At 54.4% G+C, this 11853-nt stretch overlaps 1 protein-coding gene across 3 annotated transcripts; it reads left to right on the forward strand.

Moving 5' to 3' along the window:
• The first annotated feature begins 258 nt into the window (after positions 1-258).
• On the forward strand, positions 259-8768 carry LGI3 (leucine rich repeat LGI family member 3). Of its 3 annotated transcripts, none has more exons than XM_043562109.1 (8): positions 259-674; positions 1582-1653; positions 2504-2575; positions 2921-2992; positions 3096-3167; positions 3922-4091; positions 4240-4404; positions 6583-8768. In XM_043562109.1, the coding sequence occupies exons 1-8, from the start codon at positions 469-471 to the stop codon at positions 7398-7400; spliced, it is 1647 nt and encodes a 548-aa protein (XP_043418044.1). In that variant the 5' UTR covers positions 259-468; the 3' UTR covers positions 7401-8768. The 3 variants fall into 3 exon arrangements, with proteins under 3 accessions (XP_043418044.1, XP_043418059.1, XP_043418053.1); XM_043562118.1 differs by lacking the exon at positions 259-674 and adding an exon at positions 729-832; XM_043562124.1 differs by lacking the exon at positions 4240-4404 and having other exon boundaries at positions 261-674.
• Positions 8769-11853: the final 3085 nt, after the last annotated feature.

Raw genomic sequence — 11853 nt, forward strand, 5'->3', positions numbered from 1 at the left:
CTCGCACACCTGCGCTCACGACAGACCCTCTGGGTGCCAGACACGCAAGCAGATGGCCCCAGAGACCGCTGGTAGTGCATACAGCGGCCAGAGCCGCAACCACTTCTTCCTTTGGCTACTCCCAGCCCGGGACTCCCCCCGCCGTCCCACCCCCCCCGCTCCCCGCCCCCCTCGGCCCTGCGCGCGCCCCCCGCCGCAGTCCGCGCCCGCCCCCGCCGGTCAGCCCTCGCTCGGCTCCGGGCCCGCGCAGCTCTCCCAGCCGGCTCGCGAGAACGAGCAGGGGAGGGGACGGAGCCCGCGGCCGAGGGCTGGAGGACTCGGCTCTCCGCAGCGGGCAGCCGGGCCCCTAGCTGCGGCAGCGGCTGCTGGCGGCGGTGGCCGGGAGGTGCCAGCCCGCGCTGGGTGGCGGAGAGGCGCGGGGCGGGGGCTGCGGCCGGTGACCCGAGGGAGAGCTTGCTTGCAGTCAGCATGGCGGGGCTGCGGGCCAGGCGGGGCTCCGGGCTCCGGCTGCTGGCGCTGTCCACGCTCGGCTTCTGCCTGATGCTGCAAGTCAGTGCCAAGAGGCCCCCCAAGACGCCCCCCTGCCCGCCTAGCTGCTCCTGCACCAGGGACACCGCCTTCTGCGTGGACTCTAAGGCAGTGCCCAGGAACCTGCCCTCCGAGGTCATCTCCCTGTGAGTGCCCTGGCTTCTGAGGTGGGGGAGCGGAGAGAGGGAGGAAGGCAAGAGCCTCTCTGGGAGTGGATGGGAAAACACTTGCTCCCGGTCTACAAGCGTGGGGAGCAGGAAGACTCCAGGGGTCCTCAGGACTGGAGATTCAAGGCATCCTCCAGGTAGGGAGTTCTGTAGTCATGCAGGCTCAGCAGCCATGGCTGGGGAAAACAGGAGTTTATGGCCAAGAATGAATCATCACCACCGGCAGCATCAATGAGACCTACTGTGTGCAGGGCTCTGAACATGGGGGGAGGGGTTGTTTACAAGAGCATGTGGGCTCCTGCCTGTGATGTCACACCAAGGGCAGAAAGGCTTTTTGTGGGGGGAGGGAGGGTGGAATCAGGGGAAGGGATAGAAGTGGGATATACCCACACAGTGCCCTGTCTGGGGACAGACGCCTGCCACTGGTCTCCCATCCACTCTGGCACTGGGCCAGCCAGCCTGTCACTTGCAGTTAAGTGGCCTCAGGGACTAGATGAGCTGTGTGGTCCTTGAAAGCAGGGTGCTAATCCCCACAGCCATCCCAGTGCCCCATCCCTCCACAGCACCCAGCACACTGTGGGTGTTTGGATGATCTTGAGGGTGTGGGTGATGGAACCTTCTTTTGGCTGAAGGGGAAGCTGAGCCTGGGGCCACTGGTGCTGAGGGAGATAGTAGGGGAGCATAGTGAGACGGAAGGCAATGAGTTTATGAGGAGAAGAGAAAGATAGCCCTAGGTGGGTGGCCCAGGCTGGTGAAATGAGTGGTTTCCAGGGCAAGTGTGCACAGAACAATTGCCCTGTTCACCTTGTGAACCCCGCCCCTCCCACCCCCACCCCCCCCAGTCCCTGCAAAGTCCCCACAGTACTGACTCAGGTGTCCCCTGCAGGACACTGGTGAATGCTGCCTTCTCGGAGATCCAGGATGGAGCGTTTTCCCACCTGCCACTGCTGCAGTTCCTGTATGGACAGGGCCTTGAGGAAGGGCGGGTAGGGGGTGGGGCAGTGGAAGGGGGCAGACCCTGGACTGGGGGGAGGAGAGCAAATGAAGATAGCATTGGAGATTAACATGCAGGTGTCCCTTACTTTTACTGGATGGGATAGCCACAAAAGGTGCAGCAGCATAGAGTCAGGAAGGGTGAAGGGAGCCACAGTGGGGAGAAGGAAGTTGGGGGTTGCATGCAAAAGCCAAGAGTGGATATTTAGGGCCCAATTAGGAATGGACTTGCCTCCTCTGGAGACCCAAAAGAACTGGGGTCAGTAACTTGGGCTGGTGCCTTAGGATGGACACTGCAGGGAGAAGGGTCATCATAGAGACCGCTGACACCAGGATTTGAAGGAAGAGTTGGGGGTTGAAAGGGAGGGAGGAGAGGGTGTGAAATTGTAATAGGGAATGTTTCTGTTTGGAGAGTCAGTTGCAGGAAAGGGTGCTTGTGAGTTACCCCAACTCCTTTTCACTGTGGGTTATCCTCAAACTTACCACCAGTCTGAAAGGGACAGAGTGAGCTGGGGTGAGGGTAGGAGACATAGAGTGGTGATGGAGACAGAAATGATGCAGTGGGGAAGGACCCAGCTTGACCGGAGAGATCTGCCCCTGGCTGTTTCTACCCTTGAAGAAGATTCTGGGACCAGAACAGGCTCCTGGCTAGTCTTGCTGCTGGGCTTCTCTGGGGCTCCCGGCTGGGGCTGGGGTCCCAAGGTGGAGTGGCAGGGCAGTCAGTCTGTGAGGAATCCCCAGGGTGAGGCAACAGGCTGGGGGCTGGCACAGCGGGCACAGGCTTGGAAGCTCTAATTCTCCCTCTGTCTCTCCAGGTTGCTCAACTCCAACAAGTTTACTCTGATTGGAGACAATGCCTTCACAGGACTGTCGCACCTGCAGTACCTGTGTGTGGCAAGGAACCGGGAAATGGGAACTAGAAGGGAGGAGGGAGCTGGGACCTGGGTGGGCTGAGAGGGGAGGGTAAATGAGGAAGGCTGGGGGAAGATGGGGGGAGTGGAGAGCCCTTGGATCCTCTGACCGCAGGACCCGAGCAGAGGGTCATTTCATCCATCCCTCTGCCTAAACCATCCTGCCTGGATGCCCTGTCACCACAGGCTTAATGTCTCCAGAATCAGAATGGAAGCCTGGCTTAGGACCATGGGCAGAAATCTAGATGGAGCAGAGGGAAATAGCTGGTTGGGGGTCTGGGATGCTGAGTGGCATCTAAGACAAGTTCTCATTTTCTCCAGCTTCATTGAGAACAATGACATCTGGGCACTATCCAAGTTTACCTTCAGAGGACTCAAGTCTTTGACACACCTGTGAGTACATCATGTACATAAGCACACCAGACCAAAGCCCTTCATCTCCTGTGGCCTATGGCCTTAGCCACAATCTTCAGGTGACTCAGGGTCTCTCTTGCAGATCGCTGGCCAACAATAATCTGCAGACACTGCCTAGAGACATCTTTCGGCCCTTGGACATCCTGAGTGACTTGTAAGGCTGAGCCCTACTTCTTTTAACAATGCCACAGAGGGGCGCATCCCTGGAGGGAGCGGTGTGGGAGCCAGAATTGGGAAGATCATAAGGTCTTGAGAGGCTGGGAGGGCTTGGGTTTGGAGATGCCTCCTGGAAGGCTGTGTTGATACACACAAGACACTATGTGTATATGTTTTTTTTTTAAGTTTATTTATTTATTTTGAGGGGGGGAGGGGCAGAGAGAGAGGGAGAGAGAGAATCCCAAGTAGGCTCCATGATGTCAGCGGGTCTCAATCCCATGAACCATGAGACCACGACCTGAGCCGAAACCAAGAGTCAGGTGCTTAACCCACTGAGCCATCCAGGTGCCCCCAAACATGTGCTTTTTAAATCTATGTTTGATTTGAACCTTCACTGAAGTCCTAGAGCATAGCCACAATCAATCAGTACTTACACAAGAAGAAAACCAACCCAGGATTGTGGAAGGTCTGGAGATGTAACATAGTTGTGCAGGTTCTACACTGCAAAAGGCCCCTGACCTCGGAGGCAAGTAGGGACTAAAACTCAGCTCCCAGTCCACTGGCCAAGCATGTCTCCACAGGGGTGTACCTACCCCCAGGGGAACCTTTCTCTAATCTGTGCAAAGATGCCATGTGAGCAACCAGCAATGGCCTTGATTATACCTACTTCTAAAAACCTAGGGAGCCTGGGTGGGCGGAACAGCTGGGAGCCTGTTCCTCTCTATATTCCCTCCGTCACCCTCATGATCCAGGGACCTGCGGGGCAACTCACTCAACTGTGACTGCAAAGTGAAGTGGCTGGTGGAGTGGTTGGTGCACACCAACACCACGGTGGCTCCCATCTATTGCGCCAGCCCGCCCCGCTTCCAAGAGCACAAGGTGCAGGATTTGCCGCTGCGGGAGTTTGACTGCATCACCACAGGTAGGAGATGCCCCCAGCAGACCTCCCCAGGGCAGCCCCACAGGCACTGCCAGAACCACCCCCAACATTGGCCTTGCAATCCAGCAACCTTATCACCCAACAAGCTCTTACCCTTCTTCACCCCACCCCTCACTTCTTGACCCTGCAGATTTTGTGCTGTACCAGACCCTGCCCTTCCCAGCAGTATCAGCTGAGCCCTTCCTTTACTCCAGTGACCTCTATTTGGCTCTGGCCCAGCCAGGTGCCAGCGCTTGCACCGTCCTCAAGTGGGACTATGTTGAACGGCAGCTTCGAGATTATGATAGAATACCAGGTACCTGCCCCAGTCTGGCTGTGCTGGCCCCACTTTAAGGGGTTGGGGTGGGGATGGGCTTCATTGTTCCTCTCCAGTGGGTTCCTATAGGTAGAGAGATAGATGAGACATGGTCTCTGCCCGTAATAACTTTCCAGTCTTTGGGGGAGAGGCCAACATATACACAGATAACATTCATGTAATAGATGGGTGTGAGGAGGGAGATATGTACATGATGCTCTGGGACCGCAAAGGAGAGGTGTACCCTGGACAATCAAGGAAGGCTTCCTAGTGGAGCAGACACCTGAGCTGAGTCTTGAAGGTGAGGGTGAAGGACAAGTCAGAGGTGATGCCTAAGAGCCTGGCTTAAGTAACTGGGTGGGGCCTGTAAACCAAGGAGGAAATGGGAGTGGCTAGTGAGCTCAGTTTGGGATCCACTGAATGTGAGCTGAATCTAGAAGGCTGAGGGATACCTAGCTCAGAGAAAAAAATGTGGAAAGTATATTCTGGCAGAGAGAACAACATGAGCAAATTCAAGAAGGAGTGCAACAGCTTAGTGTATGAATGTGTACATGTGTAAACCATAAGCAGCTCATTTGACTGCACCATATGGTTCAAAGTGGAGAGAGGCAGATGAAACCCAAAAGACATGAGGATCAGGTCATGGACAGGTTTTGAGCAGAGTGTGTGAACCAATCCAACCTGTATTTTAGAACACTCTCTCTGTATGCGGCATGGAGAGTGGCTTGGCATGGGCCAAGTCATGTGGGCACACTATTAGGGGGATCTGCTGGAACCTGGACTGGGGCAATAGTAGTGGGGTGGAGAGATAGATTTAGAAAGGAGGAGCGAACTGACACAAGATGAAACAGAAAATTTAAATTTCCCTGTATCTCGAAAAGAACTTAAAGTCCTTATTAAAACAAAAGCAAAACAAAACAAAAACTTCCCCCAAAAGGAGACTCCAGGGCCAGATGGTCTCCCTGATAAATTCTATATCACATTTATGGGAAAAAAAATAATAGCAATCCTACACAAACTATATTAGAAGGCAGAAGGGAGGATTGACAGGACTCAGGACTAATTAGTTGTGGGTGAGTGAGAGACGGAGGTGTTGGGGATGGCTCTAGGTTTCTGGTGGGGGGGGGGGGGACTGGGTGAAGCCACAAATTGAAGCTGAGAACACAGAGGGAGAAGAGGACCAGGTTTGGGGGCACATATCTGCTCAGTAATGGCCAGCTGGAGTTTGAGGTGCTTTTGGGTGTGTGGGCAGGGAGGGTCTGAGCTGCAGCTCGGGTGCTGGGGGAATCATCAGTATCTACACAGGTGCACCAAGGCTGTGGGAGGGATTTGGGGGTGACTGCCAGAGCCTGGGGCTCAGCATGAACTTTCTTGGGTAGAGAGGAGGGGAGGAGGAGGATGGGTGAAGCAGCACTGGGAAGGAAGAGAGGAGAGGAAAGGAGAAGGGAGGGGAGGGAGGGGAAGGAGAGGGGAGAGGTGGAGAGGAGATGACTGGGGACACTGAGATAGGTAAAGAGTGTGGCCCCATGTGCTTTGGGTGCCTGAGAAGGGGTCAGATCTGTCTGGTTGTTGACAAATACATTTGTGTGGACGTCCTCATACATTAAGGCCCTTTCAAAAGTAGGAGTTCTTAGGAGAATGCGTTTTCATACACAACTATCCAAACATCAAGCTGTCATTTTGTATACCTTGGCTCTATCACCAGGCTGTGGACAGGCACAGACTCTTCCTTCTTCCCCTGCCTGGCATCTGGCCAGTCAGGTAGCTTTGGGCAAGTCACTTAGACTCTGAGCCTGCTTCTGGGCAAAATAATAGATTCCACTTCGGAGTGATTAATTGAGGAACTGTGTTCACACTTAGCACAGTGACTTCACACAATAAAAGTTCAATAATGACATTATGGATAAACAACGGGTCAATAGCTAGGGATACCTATTTTGTGCTTAGTGTCAGCTTATATTTAAACTCTGGGAGCAAGGGCGGAGGGAGCATGATGCTGAGACAGATTATTAGCTGTGAAAAGTGGGTGGGCATCAGGGGGAGGGATGCTCTAGGGGAGAGCCTTAGTTCTGGCCGGGGGCTGGAGGGAACTGACCCCCTTTGCCGAGGGCGTGGCGTGGGCTGGGGGCCCGCGGCTGCCTGACACTGCCTTCACCCTGCTTCCCTCCACCCTGGCAGCCCCCTCTGCAGTGCACTGCAAGCCAATGGTGGTAGACAGCCAGCTGTACGTGGTTGTGGCCCAGCTGTTCGGTGGATCTTACATTTACCACTGGGACCCCAACACCACACGCTTCACTAAGCTGCAGGATATCGACCCACAGCGTGTGCGCAAGCCCAACGACCTGGAGGCTTTCCGCATTGACGGCGACTGGTACTTTGCCGTGGCCGACAGCTCCAAGGCGGGTGCCACCAGCCTCTACCGCTGGCACCAGAATGGCTTCTACTCCCACCAGGCCCTGCATGCCTGGCACCGTGACACTGACCTGGAGTTTGTAGATGGCGAGGGCAAGCCACGGTTGATTGTGTCTAGTAGCTCCCAGGCACCTGTCATCTATCAGTGGAGCCGCACCCAGAAGCAGTTTGTGGCCCAGGGTGAGGTGACCCAGGTGCCTGATGCCCAGGCTGTGAAACACTTCCGTGCTGGGCGCGACAGCTACCTGTGTCTCAGCCGCTACATCGGTGACTCCAAGATCCTGCGCTGGGAGGGCACCCGCTTCTCTGAAGTGCAGGCCCTGCCCTCCAGGGGCTCGCTGGCCATGCAGCCCTTCCTCGTGGGTGGCCGCCGCTACCTGGCGCTGGGCAGCGACTTCTCCTTCACGCAGATCTACCAGTGGGATGAGGGGCGCCAAAAGTTTGTGCGGTTCCAGGAGCTGGCTGTGCAGGCCCCTCGGGCCTTCTGCTACATGCCTGCTGGGGATGCTCAGCTGCTCCTGGCCCCTAGCTTCAAGGGACAGACGCTCGTGTACCGACACATAGTGGTGGATCTCAGTGCCTAGAGGGGTGCCGAGGCCTCTGTGTTCCTCGGGCAGCCACTCGAGGCTGAACAGAAGTCTCTGTGTGAGCAGCATGTATGCCCATGTGAAGACACATGTAGCCAACCTGTGTACATGCCCTCACATACACCCTCTGCACTCCCCATGAGCATGGGCCACACTGTGGACTGGCCCAGGAGAGCCACTTGTCATAGTTGTAATCAGCATGAAGACTTGTATACGCACCAGGCAACCCAGCAACCCTGTGCCCTCTCATATGTGGACACTTGTCGGCCCCACACCCTACCTGAAGGCCTCCCCTTGGTCTGCTGCTTTCCCCGTGCTCCGGCCCCAGGGAAGGAGTACGGGAAGGAAAGGCAGGGCCACCCCCCCCTCTTGTTTTTCAGCTTATTCTTCCTACTCCGCAGTTTCTCCTGTTGGTGCTCCAGGTGTCTGTTTACCTACTTGTGCTTTGCCCTGCAGCCCACAGCCACATCCTTTACACTGCTGGGCTCACTCACCCATGCTGTACTTCTGCATGCACACATGGACACATGCACACACACCTGCTGACACTCCCATTTCTGTGTGCACACATGCAGGTTCAGTGCTGCCTAAAGAGGCTCTCTTTCATCACCTTGCCTCTCTCTTGGAGAAGACACACAGTACCCACCCTCCTCTGCTCATCCCTGGTGTGCCCACCCTGTAGCTGATAAGGATGGGAATGGTGGTGCCAGCCTCTGGACACCAGCTTGATCTCCTGGGGGCAAAGCCCCTCTGCCCAAAGCAATAACAACAGCAGACCCTGACTTCTTCTTAGGGCTCTCTGTTCTTACTGGAGTTTCCTGCTCTGATCCTGAATGCCGCTCACCTGTGGACAGGAGACCACTCAGATAAAAGCCTTCCAGCTTTTCTTTACTATAGCTGCCGAAGCCTCAGACCACCCTGTCGTTCAGCCCCACCTTTGGGATTGGACCTTGAGCTGTGTAGGCTCCTTTAGGTGGGTCCAAGAGCTGGCCGAGCCAGAGACTCTGCAAACATGAGCCAACTGGGTGGGTGCCAAGACTAGAGCAGGGCTAGAGAGCATCTTGGGGGATCTTGGGACCTCTCTAGTCCACAGAGGCAGGCCCCAGGTGCATTGCCTTCTAAAGCAAGCTGAGTGGTGGAGGAGGTGAGGGTCCTGTGGGAGTAGCACCTGGGAGTCAAGCTTCTGCTGCCCTCTGCTGTATGCTGGGAATAGGTAGTTCTGAGCTGGAGGCCAGTGGAGAAGGCACAGGGTGGGGAAACGTCCCTGTGCCCAGGCTGTGTGAGGGCGTACTGGTGGCAAGATGCCCAGGGGCACTTGGGGGCAATGTTACGACTCACTGCTGCAAATAAAAATTTCCTACCCCATTGCTGGCTCTCAGGTGTCCAGTGGCTTTGGTGGTAGCTGTTTCACTGAGAACAGAGCCAGGGCTGTGCTCTCTGTCCCTGCTGTTCACGGAGGCATGGTGGGGGGGGGGGGTAGCATTAGTGTTCAGACTCTCTTCTTCCATGTTCTCTTTCCTTGGAGGAGCGAGTGGGCACCCCAAGGTCAGCTGGTCCTGGAGTGAGGAGTTCATGGTGATGATACTCAGGTGCAGAGAAAGTGTGACTAGTCTCTACCACCTGTGGCTGACTCATGACCCAGCTGTTTCTTCCTGGAGATCACAGTCTCGGGGCCCACTGAGATTGGAGTCTGTCCCTCTGTGAGGTCAACTCCAACCAACATAGCCAAAGACAAGCTCAGCAGTCCCTCTCCTCTCCTCTCCCCTTCCCCCATTGCTGCCAGCCCTGCCCTATGTGTGAGATTTCAAGCAAGTTGACTGATTTCCCTGGCCTTTGGTTTCTCCTTCTGTAAAGTAGATAATAAAACGTACACTGTCAGTTCTTGATTCTGCCACTTACTAGCAGTGGTGGCCTCAACCCTGTTACTTAGCCTATTTGTATCTCCGTTTTCTCATCTATGAAAGGTGGATAATCGAGATACATACCTGACAGGGTTAGTGTGAAATGTAAATGCATTAAATATACAATACATTAATATATGAAAGACCCTTGGAATAGTGTGTCTGTCACAGAATTATGATTTGTATTGGTCTTTAGGACCATATGAGATACAGAGGTGGCTCAAAGAAGAGTGCTTGGTGGGAGACAAGGTTGATCTTTGGGGAGAATTGCCGTCTGTGGCTGAGAGTTCCTTAGCCATCGGTCTCAGAGCCCCTGTGCCTTATGTCTCACCTGTAGCCTCAGATGCCCAGCCAAGCCTGCCCCTGACCAGTCCTCAAAGTGGAGTCTCAAGGTGACATGTCTGGGTTTCCACCTCTTCAAACCACATTCATGTGTTCTTGGCTTAGCAGGTGCCGCTCAGGCCCCACAGCCATACTGTCCTGGGAATTCCTGTTCTGCTTTTTCAAATGGGCAATGGACCCTCATATTGTGCCAGGGAGAAGTTGCCAGGGAAAGTGGGTTGAGTCTCTCAGACACGTTGGCACTCTGTTGCCCAGTAGGAAGATAAACATCATTCTGTCACTTCCCCCCAGGACTCCTTCTAGGGGTGGGAGACACTTCTCTCCCCAAATGCCCAGCTTTCTGCTATATGCCTGCCTGGTCACCTGCCCTGGGGGTTCATCTGTGTGTCCAGAGAGTTGCTCAGCAACCCAGTGTAACTGGGTGACTGTGTCAACATCTCATGACCAAAGGCCGTGAGAGGCAGAGTCCACTCACTCTGCCAAAGCCAAGAAGGATGATACCCCTCAGCTGCCAGCCACATGCCCCTCCATGCTGAGTCCTGCTCTCAGGAGCAAACCTCTGATGTCCCTTAGATTTCCTAAGCACAGTCATCAGGACCAGGAGTCTCCATGTGAGAGACCTTCCCGGCTGGGTAGCCTTCAAATAGGTACAGGGGAGGTCTTTGCCAGCACGTAGGTCAGGGCAGGTGACTCTGGAAGGCAGCTGGGAAGGAGGTGGTTCTGTAGCAGGTACCAAAGGACCCAAGGCACACATGCACACAGTCAGCCTAGTACCCTTTCCTCCAGAGGAATGGGTGTCCCTTCCCTCTTCCGCAACCTCCTTGTTCCTTCTGAGCTGGCCCCCTATTAAGTCAGTCACATCCTTCTGCTCCAAGGACACAAGGATGTGTCTCCTTGATGAACCTCAACTTTCACCTCGATCACAATGTCTGTGCCTAGAGATAGATGGTGGGATCCTAGCCTGTGGTGTCTCTTGTTCTTCCAACATAGGGTGGGAGACAGGCCCAGGGTGAGGGGGTGGTTAGATGGGAAGAGCAGGCCTCAGGGGAGTTTCTCCTGTGGGTAAGTTTCACTGCTAGCTCTCACACCCAGCAACACCAATAAAATTGATGATAGTAATTAAAAGAACATAATTACCACGAGTTTATTTATTCCCAGGACGCCTCCTTTCCCTGGTCCCAGTCATTACCTGTTCCATCCTTTACATAGGTGGTGGGTGTTAACTATAGCTCTAATAAAAAGTAATAACTGCCAAAGTTGCCCACCTCCATGGCTCTGGGGAACTCTGCTGTCTCCTTCACACCAGCCCTATGAAGCAGAGGGGAGGTAGCACAGGGTCTAGGTGGGGGAGGCAAGGTCCCCATTGTCCGAGGGAGGAATGGAGTGCTACGCAAAAGAGGTACAAGGAGTGCAATCCTATATACAAAGTTCTAGAGGCAACAACTTTTGCCTTCTCTTTTGAGCTCCCACCTTCTTCCCCATATGCACCTCCCCCCAGAGGAGCTTCTGAGTTCCCTGTCCCCTTCCAGGCTGGAGCTCAGAAGACTTGATAAGCCAAGCATTATCATCCAGCAATAAATACCACCAGGTGAAGTTACTTTTCATCCCAGAGGGAATGTATTTCCTAAATGGTAAAAAAGGGATCTTTGTAAAGGTCAAGACCCTGCATACAAAAACTTGCTACAAAGTGGCAATTGTTGATAGGCTTAAGCTCTTAGGGATATTTGTGTTCTTGACTCCCAGGAATAGGTGGAATTTCAAATTTCTGGTGAAGAAGGCATGGGGAGTGCGGGTGCTCAGGGCTCTGCGGAGAATCTCTCAAATCATCATGGTCAGCCCACCCAGATATGTGGGCTCTGGAGAGGTAACTCTGAGAGACGTCAACTCCTGAAGCCCACCCTTCAGGGTGAATCTCATGGGGATGTTGAGCCCCTCAGATCCCCTCTCCCTACTTCCTCCCACTTTCGCTCTAGGTCAACTCAGCGTCTTTGAGGCACTCACGCATCTCCTGGCCCTGTGGTGCAAGACCTGGATTTCTCCAGGCCTAGCCTCCTTCCGAGTGTGCGTGAGCCTGGAAGCGGGGTCCTGCATCCATCCTATGCCCTTTCTCATTTTACAGAAAGGAAAGACAAGGCAAAAGGAGGAAGCCGGTTTTCTGAGAAAACTCTGGAATCCAAATTTCCTTCTTTTCCTCCTCCCCACCTTTT

This window comes from Prionailurus bengalensis, chromosome B1 (genome assembly GCF_016509475.1).
Source record: "Prionailurus bengalensis isolate Pbe53 chromosome B1, Fcat_Pben_1.1_paternal_pri, whole genome shotgun sequence".
Lineage (NCBI taxonomy): Eukaryota > Metazoa > Chordata > Mammalia > Carnivora > Felidae > Prionailurus > Prionailurus bengalensis.

What these genes read in the sequence shown, in the direction of transcription:
- LGI3 (XM_043562109.1), top strand. Translation starts at nt 469, where the DNA reads ATGGCGGGGCTGCGGGCCAGGCGGGGCTCCGGGCTCCGGCTGCTGGCG. An exon ending in CTCAAGTCTTTGACACACCT is followed by an intron (nt 2,993 to 3,095) that starts GTGAGTACATCA and finishes TCTCTCTTGCAG; the next exon opens with ATCGCTGGCCAACAATAATC. An exon ending in AGATTATGATAGAATACCAG is followed by an intron (nt 4,405 to 6,582) that starts GTACCTGCCCCA and finishes CCACCCTGGCAG; the next exon opens with CCCCCTCTGCAGTGCACTGC.